The sequence below is a fragment of the Haliotis rubra genome, unplaced genomic scaffold (assembly GCF_003918875.1).
Source record: "Haliotis rubra isolate DU_JTF1 unplaced genomic scaffold, ASM391887v1 Scf826, whole genome shotgun sequence".
NCBI lineage: Eukaryota > Metazoa > Mollusca > Gastropoda > Lepetellida > Haliotidae > Haliotis > Haliotis rubra.
The window spans coordinates 59,260-79,352 of record NW_025767553.1 but is presented as its reverse complement, the minus strand read 5'-3'; the positions used below and the strand labels follow the sequence as shown (position 1 = coordinate 79,352).

At 39.5% G+C, this 20,093-nt stretch overlaps 2 protein-coding genes across 2 annotated transcripts; both read right to left on the bottom strand.

Annotated features, from left to right (window-relative positions):
- Positions 1-10,915: 10,915 nt before the first annotated feature.
- On the bottom strand, positions 10,916-12,844 carry LOC124262195. Its single transcript, XM_046696651.1, has 2 exons — positions 12,270-12,844; positions 10,916-11,823 (listed from the first exon to the last, which is right to left on the bottom strand). Exons 1-2 carry the CDS (start codon positions 12,838-12,840, stop codon positions 11,798-11,800), a joined length of 597 nt encoding a protein of 198 aa, XP_046552607.1. The 5' UTR covers positions 12,841-12,844; the 3' UTR covers positions 10,916-11,797.
- A 1,390-nt stretch (positions 12,845-14,234) lies between these two features.
- On the bottom strand, positions 14,235-20,093 carry LOC124262183. Its single transcript, XM_046696636.1, has 6 exons — positions 19,940-20,093; positions 18,673-18,702; positions 17,975-18,106; positions 15,544-15,714; positions 14,907-15,134; positions 14,235-14,470 (listed from the first exon to the last, which is right to left on the bottom strand). The coding sequence occupies exons 1-6, from the start codon at positions 20,091-20,093 to the stop codon at positions 14,235-14,237; spliced, it is 951 nt and encodes a 316-aa protein (XP_046552592.1).

Below are 20,093 nucleotides of genomic sequence, written 5' to 3'. Positions count from 1 at the left end.
GGCCTGTTAAAATATTTCTTGTTTCTCATGACAGACTTGGTAAGGAGGGAGGATTAATTATCGGCTTGCCTAAGTCTCTTACATTTTTGGTTTAATCATAATTTTAGATCATTAGAATTAAGAAAAATGTGCTGACAAGAGACTGGTGTCAATTAGACTGCCAGCATTTCTAGACTTCAATGCATAGCATGGAGGGATAAAAAAGTAGGAATCTGCTGCAGAAATGAAATTTGATCTGAAGCAGTGCATTCATAAGTGCATAAAAATAAAATGAAAATTAGGTTTAGTCTTCAGTAACAAGAACTTTATTTTAACAAGCCTTAAAACATGATTAAATTAAAGATGCAAACCTACAACACAGATGTGATACCTCAAGTGACAAAAGATGTGTTATGTCGAATTGAATATGTATCTAATTTTCATTAAGAATTACTGAACAGTTCAAAGATCTGAAGATGGATATTAGTTTTATAAAATGCATAACTGTACTTTATTTCATGGTTGAATAGTTTCAGTACTTGAATAATACATGTAAAGCAGTTTCGACGTTGTGCCAGCTGTTGTTGTGTAAACTGTCTCAGATTTGTAAAATTTAAAAAAACAATATATAATGAACTGTCAAATGTTGCAACATTGATTTGTTACAGGCAGTTTTATTATAACTTTGTTTTATTGTTAATTTATTGGTAGAATTTCTAACTGAATTTGCTTAACTAACAAATACTAATTGGGTTATAAAGTATGGAATTGCTTAATATTTTGGAGGTATTTATTATGTATTTGTGTCCCACTGGAGAGATGTCAAAGACAAGTTTCAGTATTTGTGTACAGCTTACTGCTAATCAGATAATGATAATTTTGATCATGAACAAACCCACACCATGATGCACTTAAAAACTGTTTTTATAAACAAAATTGCTACTGAGATATGGAAAAGAACTTCATTCAATTTATATGCTGCGCAAGGCAAAAATTCATCTTTTAACATCAGTGTACATCTTGTTATGTTTGTAATTGTGAGATTCTACATTTTACATGATCTCATGAAAATATTTGTATTTTTGGACAATGATCGCCATTACCAAACTAGGAGATAAGATGGTCCATAAATTGTTAAAACATGATTTAACATTTCAAATTTCATTTTATATCTTCTAAATATTATTTTATTTCACACTAATGCACTAACATCAGATCAATGACAGATTCAGCAAATATTTCTTTTGCTATTGAATGTGCTTTCTTATTCAAATTTAAGTTAAATTTTAGTAAATTTGTTAACAAAATATTGTACGGGTCATTCAACAAACTCAAACACTGTTGTAAATATTCCTTTAAAAGATTTTTTGTATCGAGAGATGGAGATTTAATTTGTTAAATTTGAGGAATTCACTATGGTCATGTTACATTCCAATCAGCAGATTCTTTCAAGCTTTTTAAAACCTGACCATAGTATAACAATGATAATAATAGTAAAGAAATTCGATCAGCATCCATCTTGTGATTGTCAACAGGTCATGACAGATGAAATTTGAGTTATATTTCAAGATGGATCTTTCCGTTACTTGTTAATACCTCAGGTGCAATATTTAATGTTTTTACAAAAAATTAACTTATTTTTTAAAGTTTAATTTAGATTTTATGCTGTTTGACATATGAGCACTTCCATGTATACAGATATTTGCCATTTTGATGTTACTGTATTGAAAGTTCTTAGCCCCAAAACTATTTTGAAATTTATCAAAATATTCATATTTATTAAATATATTTAAAATGAATACCTTGATTGGTAATATTTGAAATCGCATGACAAACATCTTCATTTTCATTTCATCATGTTAATGTATTGATGTTTGATATGACTTGTTAACCTCCTTCATCGATGAACTTTGTGCAAGAGGCTGTATGGAAACAGTTGGTCAATCTCAATCTTATCAAAATCAATCTTAGTTCTCGCTATGGCTAAACAAAGATCTGATGAAAGGCTAATGGAGATTACATGTACATCAGAGCAATGTTTTTGCAAGCTTTGGCTATTGGCATTATGAAAAAGAAGACAACATTGGCCGGTCTGAAACCAGCGTTTTGCAGCTATAGTCACTAAAATTCCATTCCAAACTAATGCTTTAAAAAATATTTTCACAGGTCTGATTCCAAATTTGACAACTGAAAAAGGAAAATTACAGAATGTTTACTAGATGGTTGAGATTGTATAGCAATATTACCCAGTGGCTATGGAAAGTGAACCTTTTCTAAATGTTTGTCACATTAACAGATAAATTATGATTTTGTTGGAATCGGACATATGACCGTAACTGACGTTTAGCAGAGATAGCACATTCCACTTTTCCGATCTATAAGCAACGCTGTGATTGGTCCGAAGCTAGGTCATTCTGATCAACTATTGGATGACCTCCGATCTTTGTTGTCAGAAGCAAGAACTAAGATCCGATTTGTCCGAGATTGACATTTATTAAGTACCTCTGTTTTATTGATATATTGTCTGTATAACGTGTGATGGGAGCATTGGTTGAATTGTGGGTTGTAGGCTATAAGTATCTGTTGGCTGTATATACACTGAAGAAAGTATTTTCGCCACCTGAAACCCTGTAGCTCCTGTCAGTTTCAGTGCAATACATTGAACTGACACGGCTGTGGTGGTGATGTTGAATGTTGCAAGGTTCCTGATTGTACAGGTTTCTGATTGTACAGGTTTATCTATGTGTGTGTACAAAGCTGATTTTAGGGGTTTGCTGTTGCCGATATTAGACAACCTTGTAGAATAATGTAATAAAATATATTAGACTTATTTGAGAACTTGTGTATTTTATTGTTAACTTTGTGAATGGGAAGTCTTGTGTAGAGTGGCAGTCCAGACTATATATAGGTGGGGGCGGTGGGGTAGCCTTGGGGTTAAAGCGTCCACTTGTCACACAGGTTAGATTTCCCACATGAGGACAGTGTGTGAAGATATTTCTGGTGTCCCCTGCCGTGATATTACTAAAAGCGGTGTAGAACGTTACTCACTCTCTATATATAGGTCCCCTGTGACCTTAGCTTGTTGTCATGTAGAGTTGCTCATAATATCGATCACTGGTTTGATTCAGACTCCACAATCAGTCTAAGTAAACTTAGGCTCAGTATTATTCGTTACACGGTCGCGTCAGGTAACCTTTGAGCGACCTATGACCGTCCAATCAAACCCGAGACGACCGAACGGATTTAACCAATCAGACAACGGCTACTATTTAGGGTTCGACGGGACTTACAAAATGGATTTTCTCTTCCCCGGTCACCAACACTGATCTCACAACAAATGAAAACCCGCATAAAACACAGATATATGACCTGCAGAATATACGCTTTGGGGTTTCTGTTGACATGGTTATCATTAGCTAACATTTCCGCAAGCTGACACCCTTGAATACTGACAAAACGCTATTTTCTGTGACTGTTTACTCACTGTTGTGGCGTGCTCCATGTGCATCACTCGGAAGCAATCGTACGGAAAATAGCATTCGGAATCGTTCGGGTACAAAACTTTTTCGAGGTAAAAGTTCAAAAGGTATTTGCGAATGTCAACTTTTCGCGATTTGGTTAGCTGTGTTCTGATTGGTCAATTGAAAAGGTTACCTGACGCGACCTTCCATAAGGTTTTGTGAGACTCAGTATAGCAGTGTAACGAATAATTCTGAGCCTAAGTTTACTTAGACTGACTCCACCATTAACATGTAGCCATATGGCTGGAATATTGTAGATTTCGGTGTTGAACAACAAACAAACATTATAGTCTCTTATACATATTCACTGTAGTTCCAGCACATATAATTGTTGCAAGACAATATGTCAGGAGTTGTGTCCCCTGGCTACCAGGATGTGCCAATTATGAGTTTGCCCCGGTTCAGCACAGTGAACTACGTGAAGTTCCTCTAAGATTACAACTGAGGTTGGTCAGCTTCTAACAAAAGGAGGGCATCATCTGGGTCCATGTTTGGTAGGGATTCCTGGATAGATCAGGGGAGGTACAGAAAGAACTTGTCTGAGGAAAAACAACAATTTCTTTGAAGAAACTATGAGCCTTAAGAATTCAAATTCTCGAATTAATCTGGACATACAATCTAGATGGTAATTGGTAATCACGCACCACAAAACAAAAGAGCTGAGAAAAATGGTTTATTGAGAATGATGTAACAACTCAAGCATTAACAACAATTTCATAAAGCAATAGCCCAGGTTTCAGTTCTCAAGTCCATGCAGGAAACAGACTGGTCAGTTATGGCTTTCACTGGCAAATATTTTTCTTTGACAGGTATACCATGGTCTTGACTAGTAAATCATGGCTTTGGCAGGTATATCAAGGTCTTGATTAGTAAATCATGGCTTTGGCAGGTATATCATGGCCTTGATTAGTAAATAATGGCTTTGGCAGATATATCATGGTCCTGACAGTAAATAATGGCTTTGGCAGGTATATCATGGCCTTGACTAGTAAATAATGGCTTTGGCAGATATATCATGTCATGGTCTTGACTAGTAAATAATGGCTTTGGCAGCAGGTATATCATGGCCTTGACTAGTAAATAATGGCTTTGGCAGATATATCATGGTCCTGACTAGAAAATAATGGCTTTGGCAGGTATATCATGGCCTTGACTAGTAAATAATGGCTTTGGCAGATATATCATGGTCCTGACAGTAAATAATGGCTTTGGCAGGTATATCATGGCCTTGACTAGTAAATAATGGCTTTGGCAGATATATCATGGTCTTGACAGTAAATAATGGCTTTGGCAGATATATCATGGCCTTGACTAGTAAATAATGGCTTTGGCAGATATATCATGGTCCTGACTTAGTAAATAATGGCTTTAGCAGATATATCATGGCCTTGACTAGTCATGGTCTTGACTAGTAAATAATGGCTTTGGCAGATATATCATGGACTAGTAAATAATGGCTTTGGCAGGTATATCATGACTAGTAAATAATGGCTTTGGCAGATATATCATGGCCTTGACTAGTAAATAATGGCTTTGGCAGATATATCATGGCCTGACTAGAAAATAATGGCTTTGGCAGATATATCATGGGCTTGACTAGTAAATAATGGCTTTGGCAGATATATCATGGTCTTGACTAGTAAATAATGGCTTTGGCAGATATATCATGGCCTTGACTAGTAAATAATGGCTTTGGCAGATATATCATGGCCTTGACTAGAAAATAATGGCTTTGGCAGGTATATCATGGCCTTGACTAGTAAATAATGGCTTTGGCAGGTATATCATGGCCTTGACTAGTAAATAATGGCTTTGGCAGGTATATCATGGCCTTGACTAGTAAATAATGGCTTTGGCAGGTATATCATGGCCTGACTAGTAAATAATGGCTTTGGCAGATATATCATGGCCTTGACTAGTAAATAATGGCTTTGGCAGATATATCATGGCCTTGACTAGTAAATAATGGCTTTGGCAGATATATCATGGCCTTGACTAGTAAATAATGGCTTTGGCAGATATATCATGGCCTTGACTAGTAAATAATGGCTTTGGCAGGTATATCATGGCCTTGACTAGTAAATAATGGCTTTGGCAGATATATCATGGTCCTGACAGTAAATAATGGCTTTGGCAGATATATCATGGCCTTGACTAGTAAATAATGGCTTTGGCAGATATATCATGGCCTGACTAGAAAATAATGGCTTTGGCAGGTATATCATGGCCTTGACTAGTAAATAATGGCTTTGGCAGATATATCATGGCTTTGACTAGTAAATAATGGCTTTGGCAGATATATCATGGCCTGACTAGAAAATAATGGCTTTGGCAGATATATCATGGCCTTGACTAGTAAATAATGGCTTTGGCAGATATATCATGGTCTTGACAGTAAATAATGGCTTTGGCAGATATATCATGGCCTTGACTAGTAAATAATGGCTTTGGCAGATATATCATGGCCTTGACTAGTAAATAATGGCTTTGGCAGGTATATCATGGCCTTGACTAGTAAACCATGGCTTTGGCAGGTATATCATAGTCTTGACCAGTAAACAATGGCTTTACCAGGTATAGTATGGTCTTGGCAGGCATATCATGGTCTTGAACGGTAAATAATGGCTTTGGCAGGTAAATGATGGCTTTGACTGGTAAATTACGGCCTTGACCAGTAATCTCTTTTCAGTTTCCAGTACAAGTGTACCTCCTGACTTGGAAGGAATGATGTATAGGGTGTATGTATCATTTCAGTTAGCTATAATGAAATAAAATATGAATAAAAATTATAACTGATGCAAAGCAAATGTAAATTATCAGACAGAGAATGCCATAATGTACAACCAGTATGGGTTGTTTTGCTATCATTGGGTACATAAAACCCATAAAAGTGGAAATTACATCAACAAAAGCATACGATAAGTAACATTCATTTACATCACATTCAATAAAATGAACATTTCAACAACTGATATACATAAATAACCATGTAATGTATTATACAGAAATTGTTATATGTCTTCCTCCTTGTCCTCTTTTGCCATCATCATCATCATCATCATCATAAGTATCAGCATCCCCACCATCATCATTGTCCACAGCACCATATTCAGTAGGCAGTTTTAGGGATAATTGTCAGGCAAAGTAAATACTTGTGTATTTCACTATTTTGTTTTATTTGCAACCCAAATATTCTTCATCACAGTTGTAAACAGCCTTAAAGAAATTATTGTTGCTGTAGATATTTCCAGCTACAATTTTGAGATCGTTGCTTCAAGCAATATTCACACTCTCAATTGAGAAACTTCGCTACTAACTGTTATAAACAAGAAACAAGTCATCTGTATTGATCCTTATTACGAAAATATTAAATAGAAACTAACCCTCCAGATCCATACATTATTTGGGTCCATGTCACCTTAAAACACAAGTATCTTTTGTTTGTGGCATGATCAGCAATAAAATACTGATAAAACCTGAACTTCAAATTAAAACGTTCAAAGAATCTTTCAATTAAACTTAAAGAATTCTACTTTGAAAATAACATAGCTGCAGCTGTATCCCCACTATGGCCTGGTTTACATCAGCACAATTCTCCACTGCATCACGGGATGTGCTGGACACTACCTCCCGCACACAGACACAAAATATGACTTCCTAAACAGAGGCATAAAATACTGCCTCCCGTACACAGGCACAAAATACTGCTTCCTTAACAGAGACACCAAGTACTGCATCCCGTACAAAGGCATAAACTACTGCATCCCATGCATACAGAAACCCCTGCATCCCATTAAGACACAAACTACTACATCCCATGTAAACAAACCTACTGCAGCATATGCAAGATAAACAAATGCATCTTATACACACACAAACTACTGCATCCAATGCAGACAGAAAGTATAACATCTCATGCAGACAGAAAATACTGCATCGTATGCAGAACCATACACACAATCTACTGCATCCCATGCAGACACAAGACTACTGCATCCCATGCAGAAAGAAAACACTGCATTCTATGCAGAAATAAACTGCAGACACAAACTACTGCATCCCATGCAGACAGAAAGTATAACTTATCATGTAGACAGAAAATACTGCATCGTATGCAGAACCATACACACAATCTACTGCATCCCATGCAGACACAAGACTACTGCATCCCATGCAGAAAGAAAACACTGCATTCTATGCAGAAATAAATTGACACAAAACTACTGCATCCCATGCAGACCTAACACTACTGCATCCCATGCAGATGGAAAACACTTTATTCTATGCAGAAATAAATTGACACAAAACTACTGCATAACATGCAGGAAACACTGCATCCCATGCATAATGAAAATATTGCATCCCATGGACACAAACTATTGCATCCCATGCAGATAGAAACGTCTGCATCCCATGCAGACAGAAAACACTGTATTCTATACAGAAATAAACAGATACAAAACTACTGCATCCCATGCAGAAATACTGCATCCCATAGACACAAGCTATTGCATCCCATGCAGAAATACTGCATCCCATAGACACAAACCATGGGACCATTGCACCCTATAGACACAAACTACTGCATCCCATGCAGAAATACTGCATGACATAGACACAAACTATTGCATTCCATGCAGATACAAACTACTGCATCCCATGCAGACAGACACTACTGCATCCCATGCAGAATGAAAATATTGCACTACATAGACACAAAATACTGCATCCCATGCAGACAGAAACTTCTGCATGCCATGGAGACAGAACCTATTGCATCCCATGCAGATAGAAAACACTGTGTTCTATGCGGGAATAAACTGCAGACACAAAACTACCATGCAAAAAACACTGAATCCCATACAGAATGAAAAGACTGCATCCCGTGGACACAAACAACTGCATCCCATGCAGAATGTAAAGACTGCATCCCATGGACACAAACTACTGCATCCCATGCAGATAGAAACGTCTGCATCCCATGCAGACAGAAAGTATAGCATCGTATGCAGAACTACACACATGAACTACTGCATCCCATGCAGACATGAACTACTGCATCCCATGCAGACAGGAAACATTGTATTCTATGCAGAAATAAAGAGATACAAAACTACTGCATCCCATGCAGAAATACTGCATTCCATAGACGCAAACTATTGCATTCCATGTAGACACAGACTATTGCATTCCATGCAGATAGAAACTACTGCATCCCATGGACACAAAGTAATGCATCCCATGCAGACAGACACTACTGCATCCCATGCAGAATGAAAATATTGCACTACGTAGACACAAACTACTGCATCCCATGGAAACAGAACATATTGCTTCCCATGTTGACATAAAACGCTGTATTCTAGGCAGAAATAAACTGGAGACACAAAACTTCTGCATCCCATGCAGACATAACACTACTGCATCCCATGCAGAATGAAAATATTGCACCCTATGGACACAAACTACTGCATCCCATGCAGACACACAACTACTGCATCCCATGCAGACACACAACTACTGCATCCCATGCAGACACACGACTACTGCATCCCATGCAGAATGAAAATATTGCACCTATGGACACAAACTACTGCACCCTAATGCAGACACACAACTACTTCATCCCATGCAGACACACAACTACTGCATCCCAGATAGAAATGCAGACACACAACTACTGCATCCCATGCTATGCAGAATGAAACTACTGCATCCCATGCAGACCGCACAACTACTGCATCCCACCGTCCCATTACATGACACAACTACTGCATCCCATGCGGCTTACACAATACTGCTCCCATGGGAATGATAAATTCTACGTTCCATGCAGACCCAGAAACTACTGCATCCCATGCAGATAGAAACTACGAACACATCAGCCATGCGCACTTACATCCCCAGAATGAAACTACTGCGTCCCGTGGAGACACTACTGCAATGCTACTGCATCCCATGGACACAAACTACTGCATCGCCATGCAGATAGAAACTACTGCATCCCATACCAGACACAAACTACTGCATCCCATTACACACAACTACTGCATCCCATGCAGACCTGAAACTACTGCATCCCATGCACAACTACTGCATCCCATGCAGATAATGCCCTATGGACACAAACTACTGCATCCCATGCACAAAATACTGCACCCCATGCAGACACACAACTACTGCATCCCATGCAGACACACAACTACTGCATCCCATGACAACTAGATGGACACACAACTACTGCATCCCATGCAGACATAACACTACTGCATCCCATGCAGAATGAAAATATTGCATCCTATGGACACACTACTGCATCCCATGCAGACACACACAACTACTGCACTGCATCTGCATCCCATGCAGACATAACACTACTGCATCCCATGCAGAATGAAAATATTGCGCCCTATGGACACAAACTACTGCATCCCATGCAGACACACAACTACTGCATCCCATCCTACTGCATCCCATGCAGACACAAACTACTGCATCCCATGCAGATGACCCTATGGACACAACTACTGCATCCCATGCAGACACACAACTACTGCATCCCATGCAGACACACAACTACTGCATCCCATGCAGACACACAACTACTGCATCCCATGCAGACACACAACTACTGCATCCCATGCATGAAAATACTGCATATGGACACAAACTACTGCATCCCATGCAGACACACAACTACTGCATCCCATGCAGATAGACACAAACTACTGCATCCCATGCAGATAGAAACTACTGCATCCCATGCAGACACACAACTACTGCATCCCATGCTACTGATGCGACACACAACTACTGCATCCCATGCAGAATGAAACTACTGCATCCCATGCAGCACAACTACTGCATCCCATGCAGGAAACTACTGCATCCCAAGACACAACTACTGCATCCCATGCAGACATAAAAATATTGCACCCTATGGACACAAACTACTGCATCCCATGCAGACACACAACTACTTCATCCCATGCAGACACACAACTACTGCATCCCATGCAGACACACAACTACTGCATCCCATGCAGATAGAAACTACTGCATCCCATGCAGACATAACACTACTGCATCCCATGCAGAATGAAAATATTGCACCCTATGGACACAAACTACTGCATCCCATGCAGACACACTACTTCATCCCATGCAGACACACAACTACTGCATCCCATGCAGATAGAAACTACTGCATCCCATGCAGACACACAACTACTGCATCCCATGCAGACTCACAACTACTGCATCCCATGCAGACACACAACTACTGCATCCCATGCAGACACACAACTACTGCATCCCATGCAGATAGAAACTACTGCATCCCATGCAGACACACAACTACTGCATCCCATGCAGATAGAAACTACTGCATTCCATGCAGACACACAAGTACTGCATCCCATGCAGACACGCAACTACTTCATCCCATGCAGACACACAACTACTGCATCCCATGCAGATAGAAACTACTGCATCCCATGCAGGCACACAACTACTTCATCCCATGCAGACACACAACTACTGCATCCCATGCAGATAGAAACTACTGCATCCCATGCAGACACACAACTACTGCATCCCATGCAGGCACACAACTACTGCATCCCATGTAGAATGAAAATATTGCATTCCATACATACAAACTTCTGCATCCCATGCCGACAGAAAATATAGCATCCAATGCAGACACACAACTACTGCATCCCACAGAACAAACAACTGCATCCTATGCAGACCTCACATTATCTGCAAGGACCCGTAAAATATATTGATGGGGGATCCGTGGACCACCACTTTTGTAAGTCGAGGTAAAAGCCTTCAAGTTGCCACAATAAAGGGTCTAAACACCCAGGAATACAAGTTGACACAATTAGGGTTTCAATTCCTAAAAATCAGTTGACACAATAGGGGGTTGTTTCAAGTGGAATGAATCAGTTGATAAAAGTGCATCCCATGCAGACAGAAACTTCTGCATCCCATGCAGACAGAACCTACTGCAACCCATCAAGACAGAGAACACTGTATCAAGTAGAATGTCATGTCCAGAAACCTGAGGTTTGACTCACCAAGAACCACAACCAACGCAACCATGCGGGCCTGTCACTGGAAATTCTGGTGGAGATGATGGAGACTGTGCTGAGGTTTATGGACAAGAGTCCGAGAATATCAGGGATACCGATGCAGCTATATAATCAGGTGCTCCAGTTATCAAGAACATAAATTAAGTCCAAAACAATGCCTTACGGATCAAGCCACAATGCCTACCTGTCCCCAAAGTCCTACTGATGAGGTCGGCGCTGTGACGCTGCAAAAAGAAATACACAATTAGAAACTACCTGGTAGTCAAAATATCTTTTCATCTAAGTGTAGTAATAATAATAATAATGTCTTTCCCCAAAATGGCATGTACCAAATTTTGAGTCCAATTGTTCGTTACTTGACTTCTTTGACACAAGTCAAAATATTATGGATGTCAACTTCTTTATTGTATACAGGTTTCTGTGCTTTTCCTTGCCCTTTTGTCACTCACCTTATGCCCCAAATTTTGTCTTATACTTGAATACCAACTTCTATATGCCTGAAGATGGGCATAATGTGTGAAGCTCATTTCTGGTGTCCCCTGTCGTGATATTGCTGGAATATTGCTAAAAGTGGCTTAAAACTAAACTCACTCAATTTGTTTGTCCTTGTGACTTACAAAAGCATTTGGAAAAAATCTGAAAATATGGAGCATGCTGAGAAAATACTTACATGTTGAAGTGGGGTAAGTTGAATAACTTGATGAGGATGGCTTGAAAGGAAGACTTGTGTTTCTGTTTTCAAAAGAGGAAGAGGAAGATACTTCAGCATGTGGTTTTAAACCAGCTTTCAACATGTCCCATGCTGGTCTAGGAGAGATATCTATGCCCTCAGAGGAGCTTGAACTAGAGCTGTGCACACTCTCTAACCTGCGGGTGCTAGGTGGTCTTGGGATCATTCTCTTGGATCCAACAAAGTGTGACAGTCCAGCCTTTGTGTTGCTTCTTGTGAGCATTTCAGGTGTGCATTTTGGTCCACTGGGTGACTGACTCTGCTCATAGCCTGTCTGTCTTCTTGCTGTAGGTGGCTTATCCACTGAGGTGTATGTTGAAGGCAATGGAGCCACACTGTTGAATGACATATGTCTGTCTGCTACCTTCCCTACTGGTGGACATGGTGCATATGTGCTAAAGCTTGATCTGTTGCTGGACCGATGATCCTGTAGCGTTGATGGACCAAGACCAAATCTAGGATCCATTACAGCTTCCACTGATGTCTCCTCTGGTTTGACTGATGCAGACATCTTACCAAAGGACATAAACTGATGTTCTTTTGGACGTCGTAGTCCTGTTTTGGTGTAACCAGATCTCTGTGAATCCACTGGCTGATTTGGGGATTCAATATTCTTGTCCAACACCTTATTGCCTGGTGTCCTTGAGTGTGGAAACCTTGAGAGAGACCTTGTCCCTATTTCTGGTGCCTTTGAGTCAGGTGGAGAAGGATGTAAAGATGACCTAGGGTTTGGTGTTGGTGGAGATTCCATCTTCCTGTTAGATCCATCAGTATTTACTGGATCAGGTACTCTTGATTTCCTTGGATCAAGAGCCTTAACAGACCTAACTTTAACATCTGGTCTCCCGTTGGTTCTCAAAGAACGAATGTTCTGCTCCTCTTGAAAAATAGCTGAACCAGCAGAAGCGAAGGCTCCACGTGAGGACATGCTTTTGGAGGAAAGTGATTCTGATACATCACGAGGAACTTCTTGCTCTTTGCGCATGGTAGGAATTGATGCAAGAGGGGATTTGGCTCTATATGACCCATTGATGACTTCTTTCAGAAATTTGGTGTCCTTGGGAGAATTATCAGTCAGAACTTCAGTAGGACTATCCAGATCTGACATGCGCTTCACAGGGGGTAGTGGCTTCCTTTTCTTAAATGCATCAAAAGGTTCTGAATCATCTTCATCAGTGCTTTTGCTCATGCCGAGGAGTTTACGAAGCTCGGGATCAGTAGAACTGACTGAATTTGATGTGAGTGAATCCACAAGAGAATCAGAGTTGTTGACAAAAACTGAGGGCAAATCGGTTTTGGCAGAAGCTCGTCTCAAGCTAATGACTCCACCTGTGAATGAAAAGGTAATTACACCTGGTCAGCTATTTTAATAAGATCTAAAATGTATACAATGGCAAATCGACAACATATAACTTTTCATTGTGTATTAGTAGTAAAGTGAATGTTGTGCTATGCCTCGGTTTGCAATATTACAGCTATATCCCAATCACCAGAACATAATTAAGTCATTGCAGTAAAACCAGTGGTTTACAGCATGAGCATCTGCCCAAGCTGTTGGTGTATGTTGAGGGCGGTGGGGTCACTGAACCCAGTAGTTAAAGTGTTCGCTCGTCACGCCAAAGACCAGGTTCGATTCCCCACATGGGTACAATGTGTGAAGCCCATTTCTGGTGTCCCCCGCCGTGATATTGCTGGAATATTGCTAAAAGTGGATTAAAACTAAACCCACTCACTCACTCCTAGACAGTCATCATTTGTTAGATGTGATGACGAGCATGCATTACTGGAAACTGTTGTGTCCTGGGTTCCAACCTGACTGGAAACGTCCACATGGTAGTTTAAAGGGCACCTTTGTGTAATTTCAACATACATTTCAATATGATACATAAAATGTAAACATAAAGCTTACCTATCTTGTATTTGACAGCTTTTTGGTTTCTCCAATCCAAGAAGTCTGTACAGTTCTGCATCTGAGGACAGTTCACTGCTGGAGGTGTCTGCTGTGGACGTCTCTACTGGTTTCCTCACAGCCTTCTTCATAGATGGAGGACTTGGGAACAGTTCCCGTTTTAGCCCAGTACAGCGGCTCTCACGTGCCATGGCAAGAACTCTATTCACACGACGTGGTGTTGAACTTCTTTCTGTGATAGGTACATCAGTTGTTATTATTAGTAACATTAGGAATGAAAGTCAAAGGATCCGTGTTCCTACACTAATGTTCAACACAGTTTTAGACTTAAATTGGCTTCAAATACAGTGGCCAAACGGTCTCCCTTTTTTTTCTATATTTCTTGTGCACATACAAGACATATCAGTCTTCAAAGCACAACAAATGGTTCTAATCCAAAGGTGTCCATCATTTTGGTGCTAATTAACTCCAACCTTACACTTCATACAGGGATACTGCTCAAGCTGCATATACAAGAATGAATCAATGCCAAATTACCGAACGTGAAAGCACACCTTTAAAAACACCTTGCAATCACAAAGTTTGCTGGGAACATATTCTAAACAAGAACCTTCACATGGCTTCAAATGTTGAAAAAATTGGCAATTTTTAGCCCCAAAGTAAGTTACCTTGTTCAGTCCTGATGTCGGGTTGCAGCCAGTACTTCTTGCGAGTCTTTGCTTCTGATGAGCTGTTACTGGCTGATGATGCAGGACGGTCCTGGTCGGTGAAGTCAGATTCAGACGACCTTGAGGCAGGAGGGTGAGGTGCTGGTGGAGGGTGAGGTGCTGGTGCAGCTGAGACATCAAGATCAGAATCAAGTGGCATCCTCTCGACCTCATTGACAGGTGGTAATCCTGAAGAAAAACATAGCATGATACAATTATTAGTTAAAATGAAATAGTCATTAATTTGATTAGTTACAGAATCATATACAGAAAGTGAACAAAACCAGGTTAGAAGTAAAAACATAAAGTGCCAGGCAAAAGAAAGTATATCCTTGAAATTTGGATTTGATAAAACAATTGCAAAACATTATTGAAAAATTACTTGTCAAAACATGGCAAAGTCAAGTTCAGGTCAAAGCTATGATAACTATCAATTCAATGTTTCGCAATAGGGCAATCACAAGAACCCACAGACTTTAATGATTATTTTGAACACTGGCCACAGTTTCACCAGAATGTTTTCTTTGACACTATCCTTCATGTACAATTCAATATAGATCATGAGATGCAAGTGAAACCTTTGTTCAGCAGTGTATACCTGTGGCCAGGTGACTCTGTGCATGTCTGCTGGGAGTCTCACTGTTGTCCAACTCCGCTGATGCAGATGTCAGCTTTGTGTCCTGTCCTTCATCAGCAGTTTCAGAGCTTGACCCTCCAAGCTCAGGCAGTGAAAGATGGTGGTCTTTTTGTTGATCTTCACTGTCTATGGCTGTGGAGGAAATGATGGATACTGTTTACATTTTTTTATTCTTATTCTGACTGAGTGAATGTTGTTGAGCAATGTCAATTCTCCAGAAGTTTCATCCATTGTGTTTAATGTCAGTTCAGGATGCCATTGTCAGAGCTACACAGGATTTTACATGACGCCTGATTCCTGCGTATTTGACGCAACAATATTGTTAACGACTCTCAAAATACTATCATACAAGTCAGGCTTGATGCAAGTTTTATAGGTGGCCCTCACGATTCAGTTCAACAAAATCGATTTGATAAGCAAACAATATTGTTTGATGATAGTTTGACTTTTACAGAGCTGTCAGATTATTCCAGAGAACTCAGAGGAGACAGTAATCCTGGCTGTTTGAATTGAACAATGCTGTAGTTTCATTTGGTGGTGTGACATACACAGTTACATACTGAGAATGATTAACACAAAGAAATATTAAATTTTCATGACTCCCAAATATTGAAAATGACTCCCAAAGATAAATATTGTGAGTCACCATGACTCCCATTTTTAAAAGTCTGTGTAGAACCCTGGCTACAGATAACTTTTTGGGTCATTGGGTTATGTACTCATCTCAATTGGGTATCCTAATTTTCCTATGAGTAACCAAATAAATTGTACTCACCTCTCTCAGGATCAGTTGGGTATTTTGCCATTTTCCATTAATTTTAAAAACATAATAAATTTTAAGTGTTGGTTTACGTGTTTGTTGTTTGTGTTCATCTGTAATATGTGAAACAGTAAGAAAGACTGCAAGTTGCCAAGTTCATGTACGGAAATAGAATCTCTCAATATACATCAGTTATTTGATCTGTCCTCGATAATCTCACATTTTTGTGTGTACGCTTGTAAGATCAAATTTATTGAGTATTTACAAAGGTTCAAGAGTACTTGTACGCAACAGACTTAATAGGAATTGAGTTTTTACATAAATATTTGTGTAATTTACGCACATAGGCAGCTTATCTGTACCTCTGCATTGTACAAAGTGAATCACAAAGGTGATCATAAAGTCCATACCTTAACATAGACTTACAACAGTCGTGGCACTACGGTTAGGCCCCCAAAAATATATGTCCGTTTCCTATTACATGCTTTTTAAAAATAGGGTAGGTGGGTTGGTTTTATCTTTTTGTTTCACTTTTATTATTTCTTAGTGGCACCAGGTGGGCACCTGAGGTCTTCAAGAGTACCATATCATATAGTGACAATGCCTTATGATGAAACATTGAAATATTTCTATATCAAATCATTATTTTTGTTATTTATTTCCAGATTTGGTCAGTGAGGACCCATTATGCCAATTCAATGCAATCCATTTTAGCCCTACTTACACTGAAAAACATGAAAATACCATACTCGATTTGGATGAAAATGATGAGTTGAAATGCACTCCTGTCATGATATTGACTTGGTTAAAAAGGGGGGTGGATAGGGTGGGTTGGGTTACCGGAAACGGACATATTTTGGGGGGGCCTTAGGTTGCACAACAGCAACCAGTAGTATAAGACCCATATGACAGACTAAATAATTTGCAAGAATGCCCAGCAAACAGTGACAGATACTGAGTAGCTTATACCCTCACCACTAGAGTATGAGGCCACACAATGAGGCGAGTCAACAAGATGACCATCTGATCAATTTTCAACAAGCATTGGCTTCTGGGGACCTATATCCTCACCCAGAATCCCCCAAGGGAATTCTGATTGGTTTGTATATCCCATCAACTGCATCCAAGCATCAACCTCCTTACCCGTCAACTTAACAATGGCGGATGCAAGAAAGTAGGTGTTATGAGGCTCTGTCTGTTTTGCTATGCAGTGAGTCAGTGAGTATGCTTTTGTGCTGTTTTCTGCAATATTCATAAAATATCACAGATAGGACAGCAGTAATAGATTTCACACATTGTATCCATGTGTAGAACTGAACGGGGGCCTTTGCTGTGAAGTGCAATGGCTTAATCCCTAAGTTCCCCAAAATGTAAGGAGAATGGTAACATCCAGTAAAATTGGTTTTCTTCATTGAAGAAGAGAAATCTTATGGAAATCTTACTTCCCAAACTGACATGGCAGATTCTCTTGGCAACCAAATTACCTAGTATGGCCCAGGCAAGCAGGTACGCTATGAGATAGTCGGCCAGGCCACACACTCCCCAGCATGAGGTACTGAGGACCTTTTTTTTCTGGGGGCAAGAAATGATGACAAGGTACATGAAAGGAAAGAAAGCATGTGCACTACCTACCAATCTGATCCACCGTGGAAACATCCACTCCAGAACACGAGAAGGCTGGAGATTTTGTGCAGACTGGAACATGAACTGAGCTCATGGACTCCGCCTCAGTTGCCTCCCTTGCGTGGAGGTCATCAGGAGATGCTGCTGTGTGTGCAGACAGAAGAAAAAACTTTGAGAAGTGTTGGATAAATAAGAAATGTGAAAAAGAATATACAAAATATTGCCTGTTAGATGAAGGACATGCATGAAACAGTTGTATTTTCCATGAAGAATGAAAATACAACTGTTTCATGCATGTCCTTCATTCCTATTACTGGATAGAGTGTGACAGTTATTTAGTCTGATAGATATTTTTATAGGTGTCTAAAGTTGCATCACATTGTTATTCCAGCAATATGTTTTGGTCTAAATAACTGATTCTGGAGTAGCCAAACCAGTGGTTGACATTAAGAGCAAAGTTCATCACAATCAACAAGCATGACCAGTGACCATCCTTTCCATAGGAGTTGCCTCTCACAACAAGCATAGGATGCTGGGGGAACAACTGAATTGACCTGGATTACATATTAAGGAAGTGAGTCTCAGACATGGTCACATGCATTCTGCTGCTCATGATTCTAGCATACATCTAACATCACAAACTACACTTTGGCATCCATATATATCTTAGTATTTATATGATATAAATGAATGTACATATTGCTCACCTGTGTAGTCATCAAAGGGAGAAATGGCACCTGGAAAATATATAATGCATTAATGAATTAAGTAACAGTCTCTGATTATTCTGGTATTTTTCTATAAGGTTTAGGGTTAGGATTAGGTTAGGGTAAGGTTTAGGGATAGGCTGACGTGACACTAAACAATATGGCTGCTAGGTATCTGGTATTCTGTAGGTGTACCACCATTTTACCCAGGACTGCAACCACTATACCAGAGGCGAATAGGATATGTTTTACAAATATTTATTCATGAATACTTTATGTTTAATATATAGAAATCAAAATAACAGACATGTCATGTAATTGCTTAAGTTGAAAGGTTTCAATTATATTTTTTTAAAAACAACAAAAAAGCTAATACGTCAGAATAATGCCCCTTGAAGCCTTGTGACTGCCGTGCTGGGCCCACTTTAAGATAACACACGTTACGCAACTGCATGGTATGGATATATTCCGAACTCACTTAGATAAACAACAAACTAGTTCCAAGTAAAAACACTCTCTAAAATATATTCTACTGACCACAAATAATGAATTGAATTCCTTCAGGGATATGATTCGATTAAGTTCATAACCGAATACGCCAGTGAATCGCAACAGGACTACTTTAACCATATTCTAAAGTCTTTATCACAGGAAGACACTTCAAACATTATTTCCGAATGGGTATGGCAGAGGATGAACAGTAATAATCAGAAGTTTGCCGATGAATCCAAGGGTTTGCTTGTCGTCTGCATGACTGATGCACAGTAGCTTGAAATGTTATTTATCTGACCCCAGCTCTATCCCATGACGTGCTGTCGAGATGCTGTTCAAACTGACCCTGGGTTCTGGGTACTTACAATATTTCTTACAGCTATTAATCCGGTTGTGACTAAGATCGGCATGCTAACAAACGGAAATACTTTAAATCTTTAGCTGACAATATCGTGTTTGAACGCTTTGAAGAGTACAATCATGGCGGAGTCGGTAAAGTGTACACGGATGAATTTAAATTTGGCGCTGCCATTACTTTCCTGCAAGCTGGTTAATATATGAAAGCTGATTAATCCTGTTGCTTCAAATGTGAGCAAAAGCGACACATTAATCTAGATCTGTAAGTTTAACGATTGGTTTGGTCAGACACTGCCAACTGCATGAAGGCGCCATTTAGAAGTGACACAACCAGCTGATCATACACAATCGTAGATTTACATATTTATGTTGATGTCATGAGATTATAAATGATACATTGCTACAATAAAACACTCACCACTACAACAGACAGGTAGACAACGCTTTTTACGTTTCTTCTTCGGCATGGTAGCGACTGGCACAAATTCTAGCGACCTTGGTGTGAAAACACTGCTGCCCTGTGGTAGCGTTGTTCCCGCAGTAACAGATGACCTCGTATAGAGAGAGGTCAT